Below are 19,067 nucleotides of genomic sequence, written 5' to 3'. Positions count from 1 at the left end.
TTTTAAAAAATTTTCATAGCCTAATAAGGATAGCATAGCTAAGTTAGGTTATTCCTCTATGAATTTGGCAAATAGCCCAATTAGTTTATGATAACCTAATTTGCTGTTTTCCCTGACTGTTTAGACTGCCTCAGCTCATTAATCAAAGGAACTGTATATTCGTACGCACTTTAATATGACATAAAGTGCGTATTAATAGTGCATAGCGCTATTCATACATAGAAAAAAGGAAAAAGAATCCTAACCCTAACCCTAAAGCACTTTACGTACGAATAGCGGATGAACATATACGTACTCAAAAATGGGCAAAAGTGCGTACGAATATACACTACGTTAATCAAACATAGTACTGTAACATTTATAATCCGTGAAAATTGAAAAAAATAAAAAACAAAAATTAAAAAGCAATCTCCATTAGAATTTGCTAAATACGTTAGAAATGGAAGTCTTAAACGAAAGCAGACTTTCATCACAGATCACTTTTGGTCTGGAAAATTATTCCACGCTTTCTTTTTGTTAAAAACTATTTGTTAGTATGCTTTTCGTTAACAACTTTATTTATCAAATAATCAGCAAAAACGAATTCTTTTTACACACATTGCATCCCTTTTAACACTCTATAGCTAGATAGGCAGCTACTTATGAAATTAAACTTTCTGTCAAAACTACAAAGCCATTCCCCAACAACATCACGACCGCGTTTCTCGCACCATATTTGTTTATATATCTCGCGCTTGCGTGTCACTAGTGAAACATCAAAACAACAAAAGCAAAATAGAACATGTACTTTTCTAAAATTATTTTATAATTTTTAAATAGCTAATTCCAAGAAATATGTAACACAAGATAAAGCTGACATTCATATTCTTTCATTAAAAAGACTTTTCTTAAATTATTGCTGCGTACTATGTATATACGACACATAATGTATCGACCTTGCCATGTTCCGCAAAATTACTATACCGAATAGTAATAAACAAATTGTATGGTTTCACTGTCCCGCAGTAGTTCCATTTTTAAAACAGGTATTTATCTGGGTAAGTGAAATTGATATCTTTGCCAAAGCATTAAATTTGTTTTCACAAGCGATGTCCGACAATTGCAAACGCTATGTTCTCCTGTTTGGAACTGCTTCCGATGTTTATATCTTAAAAGATGGGAGTTCAACGCAGAATTTTCCAAAAATTCCATTTTTCGAAAGAATGTTTTGAAGTTATGAATGAACTTCGAAAAGAGAAAAAACTCTGTGATGTCATTTTAAAAGTAAACAAGAGGGAGTTTAATGCTCATAGAATTATTTTAGCAGGTGTTAGTCCTTATCTAAGAGCAATGTTTACGAATGGTATGTTAGAAACTCTACAAAATGTTATTGAGATCCATGGTATTGATGAAAAAACTATGGAGATGCTGATTGATTTTTCATACTCTGGAAAAATAGAAATAAATATTGAGAATGTTCAGCAAATGTTAGCTGGCTCAACTCTTCTTAACATTGATAGTTTGAGTTTGGCATGTACCAAGTTTCTTAGGAACCAACTTGATTCTGCCAATTGCATTGGAATAAAAGAATTTGCTAAGATATACTTTTGTAGAGATTTAGAAGAGCATGCTACTGAATATCTTCATCAAAATTTTTTGGATGTTATAAATCATGAAGAATTTTTGAAGTTATCCTCAACTGAATTATTAGAACTTTTAACCAGTGATAAGATACAAGTCCGTAGCGAAGAAGATGTGTTCTCTGCACTGGAAAATTGGCTATATCATGACTTTCAAAACCGAACGCAATATGTACCAGACATTTTAAAATGTATCAGAGTTCCTCTGTTATCCTTGGAATTTCTTCAATGCAAAGTTTTTTCAGCAAATTTTATTAAGTCGAACACACAATGTCAGCTTATATTAGCCCGTGTGATGAATGAACATCCAGAAAAATTACCAGCATATCTGTGTACACCAAGAGCTGTACCACAGTCAATTTATGCAATTGGCGGGAGGAATAGTTTATATTGCCAACTTGACTCTGTTGAAAGATACGACATCTTCCAAGATTGTTGGCACATAGAGAAAAGTATGAATATTGCACGTACAGCTGTTGCAGCAGCAACCATGAATGGGTGCTTATATGCTATTGCTGGTGAACGTGCAGTCAATGAACCACATGACAACACCTTGTATTTACCTTATGTTGAATGCTATAATCCAATCTTACAACATTGGTTTCCCATAGCTGATCTAAGCACTCCCAGATCTTTTGTATCTGTTGTAGTTTGCAATGGAAAATTATATGCACTGGGAGGGGAAGATCGTAACTCTAGTTATAATATTGTTGAAAGATATTCACGTAAGAAAAATTGTTGGAAAAGATTAAAACCAATGAAAAAACGAAGGGCGGGTGCTGGTGTTACAGAACATGATGGTATTGTCTCTATTTTTTTCACTTTGCATATAAGTATGTGATGACAACATTTATGTGTGTAAAGGTTTTATTTAGATTATCTTTTTTTTATAACATGAATCCACTTTTTGAATTCATTCAAACCATGCGGGTTTAATTTTTTGACTTACAAATATTTTTTTTCAAAGATTTTAGATTACAATATTTCAAATATATACATACTTAGTATTTCTTTTTTGTGGCATGAATGTTTTTACTAAGATGTTAAGTAAACCTTTTGGTAAAACATGCCAAAATAATAATAATTGTTTTTGTTAAAAAAATTACTAATTTTTTTTTAGGATGTATATACATTGCTGGAGGGTATGATCGTACTGTTCACTGTGATAGAGCATCAGTTGAATGTTATTGTCCAGAAAAAGACGAGTGGACATTTGTAGCAGAGCTTGAAAAAGCTCGCTCAGGACTTAGTTTGGTCTCACTTGACAATTATATCTATGCAATTGGTGGTCGGAATCGTGGAAGTGATCATTACTTTAATGTTTGTGAGCGGTACAATCCATCAACAATGCAGTGGGTATCGATTTCTTCAATGATTTCACCAAGAGCCTGGTCAGGTATTGGTATTTTAAGGAATAAAATATTTGTTGTTGGTGGGTTCGATGGTTTCAGTCGATTAAATAAAGTTGAAGTATATGATGTTGATGCTGATGAATGGAAAGAAGTGGCTAATATGAACTTTGCACGGGCTGGCTGTGGTGCTGCAGTAACATGAATTATAAAGGATTAAAATATTTTTAATGTAATATTAGAAAGAAACTTAAAAAAATATTTTTTCTTCTAATTTTTATAAATAACTGTTCAGAGAGAAACATACATGTATATATATTTACAAATTTGTTGCAGTTAAAAGTTTATTATTGTTCTTATAAATTAATTTTTTTAAAAAGTATATAATATATATACATATATCTATATAACGCTAAATATAAGTTAAATTTTTCATGTTTTGATATATAAATATTTTTTGCGTATATTTTTAGAATATAAATATGGATTTTATTAAATGTTAAAATCGTTTTTTTTGTTTTTTTGTAAACAATTTTTTTTATTTGTTTGTTCCTATAAATGAAATGAATTTATCTCATTCTTCCCTTATTGTTTATTATATCAAGCTGTAGGACAAAAGAATTATTTCCCAAGTTATATCCTTAAATGGAATAGTCCATTGTTCATAATCATATTGTGCAAAACTTATCCTGGGAGAGAAATATTTTACTACAATAACCACAGCACATCCCTATTAACATCTTTATTTCCACTCTATTAAACGCAGCTGGAAAATTACTATTCGCAAATGGTTTGATACAGCTGCTTCTATTTATTTTGTAAAGCAATCAATAATTTTATAGTCCACTGGGCGAGCTGAAATATACTAATTATTAGGTTATTAATTGATTTTCTTCAGTTATTAATTTTTTTTTTTAGATTTTAATCTGCAGTTTTTATTGTCGTTTATTCTGCTTTGTTAATTTCGAATTTTGTTCGAGGTTGGAAAGATGGAAAGAGTAACCACTTTGCTTTTATCGAAAGTTACATACGAATTAGCACACGACTGAAGGATAATACGTACGAGTCACATGCGAATGACATGCGAGTCACATATGAATGACATGCGAGTCACATATGAATGACATGCAAATCACCTACGAATGACATGCGAGTCACATACGAATGACGCACGACTACATGTGACTCACATAAACAACGTGGGTTCGTTTCAAGCTTGTTTTATGTGCAATATCTTAAAATTCCTAAATAATATTCCTAAAAATTCTCAATATCCTAAATGTCCTAAAATTTGGAGTTGAATTCTATTACAAAAAACTGCATAAATTTATAATCTCGCGCTTACAAGAGACAGCTACTGTCTACACCTTTAGATGAAATGCATAACAACAAAAGACCAAAAGTGTCGAAAAAATAATTAGTTCACTAAAACTTAATAAAGCTACAGGCTTGGACGAAATTGGTTCACGACTGCTAAAAGCAGGTTCGTCAGTTTTAAGTATTTATTTATTAAGTCTTTTCAACAAATCTTTATTTACTGGTTATGTACCTAAATGTTGGAAGACTAAAAGGGTCTCGCCTATTTTTAAAATTGGCAATAAAACAGATCCTACTAATTATCGGCCTATCTCCATTTTGCTAATTCCTATGAAAATTTTTGAAAAGTTAGTGCATGAGCAAATGTCTCATTTTATTTCTGAGCACAACTTCCTGAATAACAGACAGTCCGGATTTCGAAAACTCTTCCACAGAAACTGCAGTAGTCGATGTCTCTGATTTTATTCTTACTGAGCTCGACCAACATAACTTTGTTTGTGCTGTGCTCATTGATCTTAAAAAAGCTTTTGACACTGTTGATCATAAAATTTTGTTAAAAAACATCAGAGATGCTGCCTTTGACTGGTTCGAGTCCTACTTAACGGGCCGAATGCAGCTGCCTCTTGTAAACGACACAGTATCAGATCTGCTTCATGAAGACGCTTTTGGGGTGCCGCAGGGATCTGTGTTGGGGCCCCTGCTCTTTCTTTTGTATATTGATGACTTAAAATCTGTCATCAATTCAAACTACCACCATCTATATGCAGATGATACAATAATTATTTCGTCTCAAAAAAACTTGAATACCCTTGTCTCCCAGGTCGAGTTAGAACTTTCGCAAGTCGACCTCTGGCTGAATAATAACAAAATGACTATTAATACGGACAAAACTGAAACAATCTTTTTCGGCAACCACAGCCAGTTAAAAAAAGTTGAGAACAAAACTATTAACTATATGGGTATTCCTTTGAAGAGGAGCGAAAAAGTTAAATATCTTGGGGTAACATTTGATCAAAAAATGCAATGGGAAAAGCACATTAATGACATAAATAGAAAAATACTAATTAAATATTCTAAAATTAGAACCATTGCATCCTGTTTAACACCTCACACAAAAAACCTTTTAATTAATGCACTTGTCATGCCATATTTCAACTACTGCTCCTCGGCATGGGCTTGTGCCACCCAAGGTAGATTGGGAAAACTAGAAAAACGATTAAAATGTGTCCGTACCTTTCTTGGGAAAGAGAGGGAATATTCAATGAATAATTTACTCATCAAAAACGATGCCATATTAGTTTTCAAAGCCATGAATTACATTGCTCCTGATTACATGCGCTCAAAATTCCTTTTGACAAAAAACTGTCATAATCATCAAACAAGAGGAGCTTCAAAAATCAGGTTCACACTTCCCTTGGTCAACACGGAATTTGGCAAAAAAGCCTCCCATTTAGAGCTGCAAAAGTGTGGAATAATCTTCCAGACCAAGTGACCTGTGATGGAAGTCTGCTTTCGTTTAAGACTTCCATCTCTAATGTATTTGGCAAATTCTAATGGAGATCACTTTTTAACTTTTTAATTTTTGTTTTTTATTCTTTTTCTTTTCAATTTTCACAGATTATAAATGTTACTATGTTTGATTGAGCTGAGGCAGTCTAAGGTTTACCATTTTTTGTTTCTTTTTTGTTCTAGTGGCCCCCAGTGGAAACAATCTACTAACTATAGGTTTTTGTGATTTTCTGGGCTAGCCACTTTAAATATTTATTATTATTATTATTATTACAAAAGCGGAAAGAAACAAATTCCACGACTCCAGAGAAGGACTTTCCGGAACTGAAACTGACTAGGAGTCACATTTGATTTTGTCGTTGAAATATTAATTAGTCAAACGAGATTATTTATGAGCAAAAAAAATCTAAATTAGAAAAAAAACTAAATTAGAAAAATTCCCTAATTTTTTTTCTTTTGCCGAAAAAAGCACAACATATCAAAATTACAGATAAAATATTCTACATACTATGCAGTTATCTTACACCTCCATTTTAAACCCTGATATCTTCCCGCTCACTAAAGCAACAGTAGTTTTGCACATTAGTTGCAATGGTCAATTAATTTCTCGAAAAAAGTTCTTTGCGGCATGCAGAACGGAGTTATTAGTGACGTCATAAATTTTTTTTCGAAAAATGTTTTTTTTACAAGGGGCTATTTAACTAGTCTAATCAACTATAATACGCCTGTTCCGTGTGTATGTGTTATAAGGCTTGTTCCGTGTGAATGCGTGCGAATTTACATAGAGAGTTTATTTGGTTTTACGCAATCACGTCAATAGACCAGATGGACGTCAATGCCAGATAATATTAGATTACGGGGTTATCGAAGCTAATACGTTACAAATTTAACTGAGGTTAAATAACTTGAAAACAGTGGAAATTTATAACTGACGTCGACTCCCACGTCTCTCAAATTTCAGTGTTTTCGAGGGTACTGGGGTGAATAATTCCGCAAAAAAGACGGCTCAAAAATTGCGACCAACAATTTCAAACGATGTTTCCGTAACTTATGCATCTGCCAACTTTCTGGAATGGCTTAAAAATTCCCAGTTTCATTATTGTGGTCGGGGTATTGTTGGAAGACAAGAAAAGACAGCTTTAAAAAACTTTTAAAAAACGTGATCTGAACAATTTTCTAATATTTTTTCACGTGAAAAGTTTATGTCAAGTGGTGCTACACGACACGCGCGAACATGGTAAAGATGCCCGAATGAAGAACATAAAAACAGGCGAATCCCGTCGATTTTTCCACGGGCTAAGTTAGTCTACGCAGTCGTCATGTTTGTTTATAACGCAAAATTTATAACGGTGTAAAAACGCGATCCGTAGGTACACGTTTTGTACACCGGCGTCCAGAAGAACAAAACGCCGTCTCGCAACATTCTTCGCCAGTATTTTAACGAGTGGTCAAACGAGTCAATCGGAAAGCTGGGATGTGTATTTTATTAAGTCCTGAGAGGCACGGTCAGGTGGAGTTGCTTAGGAACATATAAATCAACCTCTTCCCCAGGGGTCTTTAAATTTTTTAAACTTTTAAGAGAACTTGCTCCTCAAACTAGAAAATAACAGGTACCTTTTTTGCTGTTATTTTGTTCTCATCCCCAGAGCTCTTTCAGAACTTATTCTACAAAACAGAAAATATCGCAAATTTTGGTTTTTTAACCCTGTTGCGGGAGAGCCCTTTTTCAATATATTTCAATAGATGTGTGGCGTGGAACAACCTGTACTAGACGCTCCAACTGAATGCGTTGCATAGTTTACTTGTACTAAAGCTTGGCATTCAACGCTGGATCACAAGCTAATAGTGTAAATAATATCCAACTTTCCTTTTGTAAGCCAAAGATGGCAGCCTCAAGTAGCAGCAGGCGAACACTTGTGGATTCGGAAAATCCGTAATAAATGATCCTCTTAAAAACGATTGTAAAATAATTATATTTCATAAATACTATATTTATACACCAAAGTGACATCAAATTTTCTGTTATACAAAAAATAGTAAAACAAACCAAGGAGGTTTAACAAACTACTAATATGGTGTGTTAGGCCACAATCAGTCACCGCTTTTGATCTCGGATCGAATTAAAATAAACTCTGACAAAAAGTTAAACTCAATTAAAATATATACACATTGAGCATGTAAAACTTGGTCCTCGGTTTGCACAGCTTTCGCAAGCTCAAAATATCCCATATAGAGAGGCCTTCGAGATAAAGTGATAAGCGGACACACCGCCTTGAAGAAAGCTTTCGGTAGGTTTTAATATCATATAAACAGGACAAAATTTTAGTCCCATAAGACAGAACAAAATGTAAGAAGAAGAAATAAGATATTTATAACAATCAAACAAGAGTAGAATTAACAGAGTGCCAAACTGTAGTTTGAAGGTTCTCATAAGCAGAAAGAATGCTCCGGTTTACTTTCTTCGTAAAACTTCTAAAAATTCAAAATCAACATATACAGGGTGTCTCTAGTCTAGCGAATTCATTTATCAAATTCAGAGTCATTTATCAAGCAATATTGTGATTTTTAAGGGATTTTGTTTAATTTTCAAGGTCTTAAAAAAGGTTTTGGCTTAAAATTAAAATAGTCCAACAGTTTCCAACAGTTTTGGCAAACAGGATCATGACAAAATTTAATCTCAAATTAGGAAATTTTCGATTTGTCAGAGTTTGTCCGAGTCTGCTAGACAACCTGACATAGCCGCGCAAGCAATAACATACCTCGAGGGAACTAATTTTTGCGGGATTAGTTCACAAATGTTGCGTTTTTCCGACCACTGCGCCTAATTACTGTGAAATATTTCAGAGCAATTGATTCGCAAAAATAAATTCTCGCTAAATCTTTTTGATAGAAACAATTTACGAAAATTTATAATTTATATTGCTGCATACCAAATACCACAGCTTTTAAAAAAGTCATTTTTTGTTAGAAATATAATTAAAAAGCTACGAATTTCGAGATTTCCACCAGATCGGTAAAATAAATGTTCCAAACCAAACAATCGAAAAAATTAATTCCTGCGAAAAATATGTTCAATTTGCGAAAATAATTTCCCGAGGTTTATTTTTTTTCCACACGCGAAAACGAGTTCCCGTAAGGTAATTGCGGTAGAAGCAAACTTCATGACTCTGCAACAAATTCGTCTTCGCTGATTGGTTCGCTCTTGATAGCCAATGACATAATAGAACGTTTTCTCATAACCGAAGGAGTGCTCATAATCACGTCGGGGGAATGTTCAGTTAGAACAGAATCCCGTGCAATAGGGCAACCCACATTTAAGTTTTCGTTTTTCTTCGTAAGCCAACCATCTAATGTATTTGTGGTGGTTGGTCCGCTATTATTTTTCACGTAACAAGATTCATATATTTTCGTACTATACGACTTTTCTGTTTCATCTTCAAGAATTCGTTTCAGTTTTCTACCGGCACGTGCATCATTACTTACCGGTGCATTATTGCGTACCGGTGTATTACTGGCACTTTTTAACCTGTTTGCAGCGGAATAATATTCCTTTAAACTCTTTTTTCTCCTCTCGCAGGTTTCACTTTGGCTTGATCTTAAATTTCCAGCCGGTGATTTTTGGAATTCTTCCAAGATTTTACTTACTGATCTTAAGCTGTAGCTAGGTGAACCTTCCACATCGTAAAGACTTTGTCCTACTCCTGGGGAGCTTTTCCCACTAAGAATTTTTCTCTTTTTTCTCTTTTTCACAGCAACTCTGGACGATGAGAAATCCTGATATATTTCGTCTTTATTTATATTATTTACTGGTGATTTAACCTCATCTAGCTTTGAAGCAAATGGGTTTTCTGCACAACTGGTATGATATGGTGGTGATTTACACAATACTTCATGACCACTAGATTTTTCACAACAGTTGTCCATATATGTTTTAACACCGTCAAGCTGATTAACATTATTCAGGCTACCATTTTGAAAAGCCTTCGATTTAGTGAGAGTTTGAGAAACAGTATTTGTTAAATCCTTATCTGCTTTGGATTCTTTCAAAAAATTACAACGTACTGTCTCACCTGTCATGTTTATGTCGGTTACCTTACTTACAATACCTGATCGGTTCATATTAGCATGCTGCGCATCTGAAAAGGTAAATATGTTTTTGACTGTTTTACTAATCTTAGACGATTCAGTAATTGGTATACCCCCTGAAGGTCTTGTATATTTGTCGTTATTGTAAAAAAAACAAATGCTATCTTTACTCGAAGTAAGACTTGCTTTTATGGATTTATCATTGACAAAGTTCGAATCAGGAAGCGGATGGGCACCGGCGGGAGGAGCAGTCAGTTCATGGTCTTTGTAAAAAGCTGGGTGTGGGCTTGTAGAAAATATTTTCGGTTTAAAATGTGTATCTGGAACATGTACGCTGGGTGTCGCAATTTCCGGTTTTTGCTCTTCAAAACCACAAATTTGCGATAAGTTAGAATTAAAATTAGGTTTTTTAACTTGCAACAGGTTGCAACCCCTTTTCTGTTCTTCAATACGAATGTTCGAGAGGTTACAACCCAGTTTCTGTTTTTCAATACCAATATTCGAGAGGTTACAATCCGTTTTTTGTTCCTCAACACGAATTTGCAATAAGTTAGAATTAAAATTCTTTTCTTTAACAAGAACTTGCGAGTGATTACAATACAGTTTCTGTTTTTCATCACAAATTTGCGAGAGGTTATAATCTGGTTTCTGTTTGTCAACACGAATTTTCGACAAATTAGAACTCGGTTCCTGCTCTTCAATACAAATTTGCGACAAATAAGAACCCGGTTTTTGTTTTTCACTACAAATTTGCGAGATGTTACAGTCCGGTTTCTGTTCTTCAACGCGAATTTGCGGGGGGTTAAAATCCGGTTTCAGTTTTTCAACACGAATTTGCGAGAAGTTAGAATCCGGTTTCTGTTCATCACTAAAATTGGATAATAGTTTAGAATTTTTATTTACCGAGCTAACATTTTCACTAGACAACTGTCCAACTTCGGTATAACTATGCAATGAAGTAGTTGATGTATCCATCAAAGGAAGTAACGCATCTGATAAAGTAGTTGGTGCATCCAGTGAAGTGAGAGGTTTATCGTTTATAGTAGTTTGCGCATCTATTGAAGGAAGTACCGCGTCTGATAAAGTAGTTGATGCATCCATTGATGGGAGTACTGCGTCTGATAAAGTAGTTGGTGCATTCAGTGAAATAAGAGGTTTATCGTTTATAGTAGTTTGCGCATCTATTGAAGTAGTTAGTGTATCTAATGAACTAAAAGGTAAATCCAGTGAAATAGTTGACGCATCTAGTGAAGCGTTTTGTCCATGAGATGACAAAAAGTCATCCTTCTTTTGTTTAAATTTAAATTTTACGTGCAGTTTCCCTTTGTTATGGATACTTGTTCTTGGTTTTTTAACTGAAGTCAATTTCTTAGTGAATTTATCCTTTTTTGCTGACACTGGAAAGTTGTTGTCTTTGATACTTGAATGACAAATGTCATCAGCGGAAACCACGCCAGTATGTAACAAAGATGATTTTCTAGCATTCTCCTCTGTTGAGGTTGAGAAAACGAAGTTATTGTTTTTCAACATGCTAGTCTCTGTTTCCGAGTGATCGAACAGTTTGTACTCAGTTCTTTTTATTCCGTCGCTAATGTCGGAGTTGTTAAAAAAGTCGAATTTAGTTTTCTTCGTGTCGTCGCTGATTATTTGAATGCTTTCACTTTTTAGAACGCTTTCATCGTTCGAATGTTTTCGTTTGAGAGAGGGTGAGATGCAAGCAATTATTTTGCTAGCTGTTCTGGATAATGGACTAAAAATCGAGATAAACGACCTACTGACTGGGCTGCTGTTTGAGGGACTTGTGACCCCCGTTACTGGACTGGTATTTGATGGACTGACTGTATCCGTTATTACACCTATATTTGGTTTTGTAGTCTCTGCTGGTCCACTGTTGTACGATGGGCTGATAAACATTTTGACTGAAGTGCGAGTGGACGAAACTTCCGTGGACACACTTTCCGCGACACTATGACTTGCATGCGTAACAAAGCTATTTTCAGATGACAGCTTTTTATTTTCGAAAAAATTGTTATCTAAAAATTAAAAAAGTAATTTTTTGTTTTGCATTTTGTATTTAATAAAAACAAACAAACAAACAAACAAACAAACAAACAACCAAACAAAATAACATAAAAACAAACAAACACCTGACAGGCCCTGAAAGATGATTTTTTTATGTCAAACATATACGTTTTTTTTATAGGGAATCAATTTTATGCAAATACAGAAAAAAAATTCAGGTAAATGAAGTCACAAGTAAAGCAAGTATAATTTATATGCTCGGAATTTATAAGAAACACAAACTACCATATACAAGAAATGATAGACCTTCAACAATAAATAGAACACTAAGCACTATTGTTTTGTGTTAGACAATCAATTCATTGCTACAAAACAAAAGAACGCAAAAAATGGCTGCGTTTGTTAATAACTTACTTTCTACATCAACACTGGCAGAGGGAAAGAGTTCGGCTCTTTCGTTCTCCTGACTTTGAGTATAATGCACTGCTGCTATGGAGGGGTAAAGAAGGTCCAGTTTATTTTTTGGTACGTTTCTTTTAGTCTTCTTTATCACTGGGGTGGGGTTGTGTATTTTAACAGGATCTAAAGGTAATAGAGTTACTTTGTAAAGCCTAATCAAACGCGTTAAAGAAAAAAAGACACACAATATGAGAAAGTCAGGAAATACATGGTTAAAAAAACAGGCATTTTTTGGCAGTTTACTAGTTGTGAAAATTGAAAAGTAATTAAAAAGTCAAGAATAGTTATACCGTAAATATTCGATCAAGTTCCTTTCGTTTAGGCTTTCTTAAGTCAAAATCGAGCAGATTTAAGGAAGAAATTTCTACTTGTCATGGGGCGTTCTTTCGAAGAATTAAAAAAAAACAAGATTTTAGTGCATCACTTAAGATACACAAATAGGCAAACACACCCAGTCATTCCATACTACAAAAAAGTCTCGTAACGTAAGTGACGTAAAATTATTTCTCCTGTCACAGAGGCTTACAAGAATGTTCAAACTTCCTATGAAAAAGCACAAGAGATAACTAACCATTTTTAGCAACTAAGCAAGGAACAGGTGGTGGAGCTCGAATGCCAAGCGCCTGTGATCTATTTAACAATGCACAATTTCCAATGATAAGATTATATCTGCGCATACTTATTTTTCTCATTACATTCAAACTGCGTAACACAATGGGTGGCAGAGGCTGTACCACAACCCAACTCGGTTTGACGTCATACTTCTTTCTAAAAATAGGCGAGGCAAAAACAGGAGAGGATAGCAAGACAGGGTCGTCACGTGCTGTTAGCTCAGCCAATCGCTTTTTATGTTCTCTTAACCGTTCATCAACTCTTTCCGGCGTTATCACTACGGTCGTTGTGCTGGCTGTACCGATCACGTTATTACAATCCGGACACACGTACTCAAACACCGGGATGATACGATCTCCTAAACATTTTTTATGAACAGCACTTTGACCACAATGGTAACAGCGAAGGAGATCCCAGTTGCTGTAAATAGAAGAAAAAAAGTTTGATTTTTATATAGTATACGATTTTCAACATTCTCAGAAAACTGTCATTTCGTCGATTAAAAAGGTAAAAATCTTCCCGGTATAGAAGCAGTATAGGTAATAAAATTCCCTGTATAGGCAAAACATTTCCTGCATAGGTAAAAAAATTCACACGAGCGAAGAAGTTTTTCCCCCTAATAGCTTTATTTATCGTTTGGTAAATGTGACCAAGAAAAAATTTTACTTGTTTACCCATCATCTGAATACGTTCGTCCATCTGGACATTCACAAGTCGGCCAATCACATTGATCATACTGCTCCAGGAGTTCAGCGAATGCATTGTTTTCCTCCCATGATGCATCTCTAGAACGTGAAAAAAGAAAACATTCATTTGTAAAATAAGAGAAATATTTAGTCTGGGTTTACACTTAGGTAGAAATTGGAATATTCAGGCTTCTTTTTACACACAAAAATTACAACACTTATTTAGCCTACATTTACACGCATAAGAAAATTGAAACATTTAAGCTGCTTATACACATACAAAGAAATTGTAACACTTATTAAGGCTACACTTTCGCGCACAAAGAATATCAACCACTTTATTAGGCTACATTTAAACGCAAGAAGAAATCAAAACACTTATTTAGGCTACGCTTACACGCACGGCAAAATCGAAATACTTGTATATGCTACATTTACACGCACGAATAAAGTAAAATATGTAACAGGTTTTAACCTACCTCTGTGGTATGTAGATTCCGAACCGCGCCATTTCTTTTTGAAACGATTCTTCGTTATTACAAGTTGGACATTTAAAGAAGTAGCCACTAGACATAGCTTGATACTAAACACAAATAAAAATAAATTGCTTAGAAGGTAATTATTTTGCTCTTGATAACCAATGAAATTCAGAAAAGGCAATAATTTCTTAAAAACCTATAAAATTGAGAAAAAAGACGAGCCTGTTAAAATATCACATGGAGTATATCAACACTCTGTGTACGCGAAACCATTTTTAAGTAATTTTTATATGTTATATTAAATCCACTCCACGTCCATTGCGCGAAAAATAATACGCGCGAAATTATACTTAATCTCCACTTTGCACACAATAAAACGCGCAAAGTTCCACAAATAGAGTACTAACTGATAGACAAGGGATTCGCCCGATTATTTAAAAAAGATGAGGAAATGTCTCACCTGGATACAGGTTCTATGTATAAACATATTAATGCAGCATGGCATCTTGAGCACACTCGATTTATTTTCAAACGTTATATCTTCTAAGCATAGCGGGCAGCTGGTTGATTGAGTTGCAAGATATGTCATGTCTTGGTTATCTCTATGAAGCTTGCAATAGGTACTAAATATTGTGACATTGTAATTAGCTTACTCAGCATTAATACAAAAATCCAAACCAAAAATCCCAGTCTGTTTATAGTTTTTCTCCTTACACTATTAATTTTTGGAAGATTTCCCGGTCAAGACAAAAAGTAGCAAAATAATACATGACCGATTATAATTCTGTGTTTAAACTACTTGCTTTAAGAATCTGATGTTATTTTTGAACTATCCAAGATGCTGTTTTCACTGATTCAGGGTGACCACTAATAAAATGAGAACAAAAGTAAGGATATTAAGGAGAATTAAGGAGACAAATTGACATTTTTTAAGGATAATTTTCTGCGAACGAAAATAAAAAAATTAAAAAATAAGGATAATTAAGGAGAAAACCAATTTAAGTTCTCCATCTTTAATGTTACATATTATGTTCTATGATAGGAAAATTATACATATTATACAAGTATACATATAAATTATGCCCTGAAAGATAGAAAATATAGTATTTTAGGTAAAAGAGAAATATGTCTTATTTCACTGGTGATGAACAATCCATAAAAACATTTCCAAAAAAGCTACGATCAGAAAAATTAAGAAAAAGGAGAAATTAAGGAGAATAGCTAAAATTTCAATTTTTTTAAGTATATTTAAGTACTTTTAAGGAGATTTTGTTTTCTAAGGTTATTTAAGGAATTTAAAGGAGGAGTGGTCACCCTGTGATTTTAAAGATTTCAAATTTTTCAAATTAAGGCCCCAGCCACTATTAAAAAAAAACCTATCCCCTCCTTCTCAACTACTCCACCCCGCTCCTGGTATTAATATTTCAACAATTGTCTTCCCTCTATATTCAAGCAAGTCCTTACTCATGGACACAGGTGTAACCAATTTTTAGCATCAGAGCAAGGGGGTGGAGCAACAGTGGTAGCTTATGTGCAACCCTGCAAAGATAGAAAAAGGTACATACTTGAACGTATCGAAAAACACAAACTGTGAACCTTCTTTTTTGCCACACAAGTAGTGATAAGTTAATCTGCATGTCTTCACGTTGCAACCAGAACTTGCTCCGTTTGACTTGCAAAATTTACACGTCTGAAAACAAAAATATTCCCGTTAAAATCGACAATAAATTATTATTATTAAGTCTTAAATGGGGGGAGACAGAAGAATTTTTTCCTTGACTTTTCGATAGCTGATATAAAAAAAAAATTCACTCTCTTCCTTAATGAAGATTTTCTGAATTATTTATATATTATATACTTTTATAAACACTTAATTTGCACTTGTAGAGTTGCCAGGTAAATATTAATTAGAAAACGCCCTTTTCCCTGACTTATGAAAATTTTTTAATTTCATGATTTCTTTCTCAATTTTCAAGTTGCTGGCCACCCTCGGAAAAACAGCACATTAATTGTCAAGGCAAACGTAGCAACTATAAAAGAATTAAAACATTTTTGTTGACCTTGCGTTGAGTTTACGCACGAAGAAAAAAACATCCGAATGTTTAGAAAAAAATAATGTGTATTTTCTTTCTTTGTTATCAGCCCTGTCATCATTAGAAAATTGAAAAATTTCAATAAAAAAATAGTTGGGTTAAAATAAGTTGCAGGTCAGTTAGTCCTTGATCAAGTTAGAGAAAGTTCAAAAACCTTTTAGCTGAGAATATACTTTGGTTACTGACCCTCAATAATAGTCACTTTTCCACGCTTTTTCCAATAAGGTATTTTTTTTACAGGATTCTTATGTATCATATGTACCAACAATTTAACGAGTTACCTTACGATCTTATGAACGATTTAACGAGTTACCTTACGATCTTATGAACGATTTAACGAGTTACCTTACGATCTTATGAACTATTTAACGAGTTACCTTAGGATCTTATGAATTATTTAACGTGGTACCTTACGATCTTATGAACGATTTAACGAGTTACCTTACGATCTTATGAACTATTTAACGTGTTAGCTTACGATCTTATGAACGATTTAACGAGTTACCTTAGGATCTTATGAACGATTTAACGAGTTACCTTAGGATCTTATGAATTATTTAACGTGGTACCTTACGATCTTATGAACTATTTAACGAGTTACCTTACGATCTTATGAACGATTTAACGAGTTACCTTACGATCTTATGAACGATTTAACGAGTTACCTTAGGATCTTATGAATTATTTAACGTGGTACCTTACGATCTTATGAACGATTTAACGAGTTACCTTACGATCTTATGAACTATTTAACGTGTTAGCTTACGATCTTATGAACGATTTAACGAGTTACCTTAGGATCTTATGAATTATTTAACGTGGTACCTTACGATCTTATGACCGATTTAACGAGTTACCTTACGATCTTATGAACTATTTAACGTGTTAGCTTACGATCTTATGAACGATTTAACGAGTTACCTTAGGATCTTATGAATTATTTAACGTGTTACCTTACGATCTTATGAACTATTTAACGTGTTAGCTTACGATCTTATCAACAATTTAACGAGTTACCTTACGATCTTATGAACTATTTAACGTGTTAACTTACGATCTTATGAACTATTTAACGTGTTAACTTACCATCTTATGAACAATTTAACGAGAAGCTTATGATATTATGAACAATTTAAAAAGTAAACTTACGATCTTGCTGGCTCGCTGAACTTCCTTTTTGATATCTTTAAGCAAAAAACCATCAAAACCTTCATTATCTTCACCGTTTTGTGCCAATCCTGAAGAAAACAGCTGTAAGCAAAACAAAAAGGTCATCAATACCAATTTGACTAACCTCCCCATCCTCCCCACCCTTTCCCTCCCTCCTACATAAGCCCGTTTAAATATTCCATCAGATCATCTAACAAAATAATGATTTTCTGTCAGCGAAGTATTAGGTCTTCAGTAAATTACAGTCTCTCAACTCAAAACTTCATGAGAATAACTGGCTTTTAGTGAAATCTTAAAAATATATTCTGAGTTTCTCTGCAAAGAGGTACTCCCTTCTATCAAATCTGGTGAAAAATAAAACATCTTTTTTCCTATGTATTAAAAGTTGCAACTGACCAAAATGTAAGGTCAGATCAGTTTTTTAATCCATTTTCCCACAGTATAAGGCAGTAATAAAGTAAGCCAATCTTATTAAAATATTAGATCGTACACAGCGAACATATGGCAAACTACTGGTAAAAGTGAGGTTCATCTGTTATTAACATTTTTTAACAGTTTTTTCGGTTCTCAGATTCAGTGTAAGCTCAAAAGTTAAAAAAAAATTAGTTATTACGGTTAAAACTTACCAAACAAAATTGATGTGCGGCTATGCAGGCTTCTTCATTCTGAAAAAACACTCCAAGTTCACTGTCTTCCATTCGATGACAAAAACAACATTCTAAAAAGGAATAAGAATATTCCAGTTGCAATGATGTCGTTGGTCATAGCACCGAAGCTACACTAGGGTTGTCACAAAAATTTACAAACCAATTTCCCAGATAAAAAAGGGTGAAAAAGAGACGTTTTTCATGTAGGTAGCCAGAGGAAGGGAGAACAAGGAAATACAAAAAAATAGACAGATAAATAGCTAACACTTTCGTCCTTAAAACAATCTACAAACATTAGGCAGCTGTTATACAGTAGTCAAATCCACAGACGAAAAGTTTATTCCACATGAAAAATCAGCAAAAATAATTGAAGTTTCACAGAAGTGTACAAAAAACATACACATTGAGATCAACAATTATTTACAAATTGTAAAGTGGCTCTGATAAAATTCCCTGATTTTCCTATATTTCACCATGAATTTCGGGATTGATGTACAGGGGCACACCAATCACAAATTTCATTAGTCATTTTTCAAAGTTCAACAGACAAACTATTTGCAATCCACATACAAAATTTGATTATTACCTGTTGCTGAAGTCAACACCGGTTCGGGCAACTTTTTAATTTTTCTTTTTCTCCCCATAATTTAATTACTTTGGCATAACTATAAAATACACATATTACATATTTATACTGGTTTTATGAAATTTGAGATTTGTAGAGCATTTGCTCTATCCACCAACTTATTCCTCTGATTTTTTATATTTTCTGAAATTTAAATTTTGCTGAGTTGCTTATGTAAATTTACAAAATTCAACAATTTTTTCATGCACTTTTGAAATGTCCTGACTTTAAAGGTTTTCCAGGGTGCTGGCTTTGCTCGCTGGTTCAATATTTTTTTTTTGAAAAGTATATTACAAAGAAATATTTTAGCAAGACTCATTCTGGATGAAAACATGACCAAGGCTGGAGAAGATAAAAATTCTAGATATATCTATATGTTCGAGTCTGTAAATTA

The 19,067-nt window shown here is 33.8% G+C and overlaps 2 protein-coding genes across 2 annotated transcripts; one reads left to right on the top strand and one right to left on the bottom strand.

Moving 5' to 3' along the window:
* Positions 1-1,070: 1,070 nt before the first annotated feature.
* On the top strand, positions 1,071-3,551 carry LOC130647615 (kelch-like protein 20). Its single transcript, XM_057453544.1, has 2 exons — positions 1,071-2,419; positions 2,740-3,551. Exons 1-2 carry the CDS (start codon positions 1,156-1,158, stop codon positions 3,171-3,173), a joined length of 1,698 nt encoding a protein of 565 aa, XP_057309527.1. The 5' UTR covers positions 1,071-1,155; the 3' UTR covers positions 3,174-3,551.
* Positions 3,552-7,748: 4,197 nt separating this feature from the next.
* LOC130647609 (uncharacterized) lies at positions 7,749-18,738 on the bottom strand. The gene is made up of 10 exons (XM_057453530.1): positions 18,635-18,738; positions 18,028-18,119; positions 17,381-17,482; positions 15,704-15,828; positions 14,599-14,761; positions 14,139-14,242; positions 13,648-13,758; positions 12,933-13,393; positions 12,317-12,484; positions 7,749-11,913 (listed from the first exon to the last, which is right to left on the bottom strand). Exons 1-10 carry the CDS (start codon positions 18,690-18,692, stop codon positions 8,954-8,956), a joined length of 4,344 nt encoding a protein of 1,447 aa, XP_057309513.1. The 5' UTR covers positions 18,693-18,738; the 3' UTR covers positions 7,749-8,953.
* Positions 18,739-19,067: the final 329 nt, after the last annotated feature.

Source organism: Hydractinia symbiolongicarpus, chromosome 6 (genome assembly GCF_029227915.1).
Source record: "Hydractinia symbiolongicarpus strain clone_291-10 chromosome 6, HSymV2.1, whole genome shotgun sequence".
NCBI lineage: Eukaryota > Metazoa > Cnidaria > Hydrozoa > Anthoathecata > Hydractiniidae > Hydractinia > Hydractinia symbiolongicarpus.
This window is presented reverse-complemented; position numbering and strand designations above follow the sequence as displayed.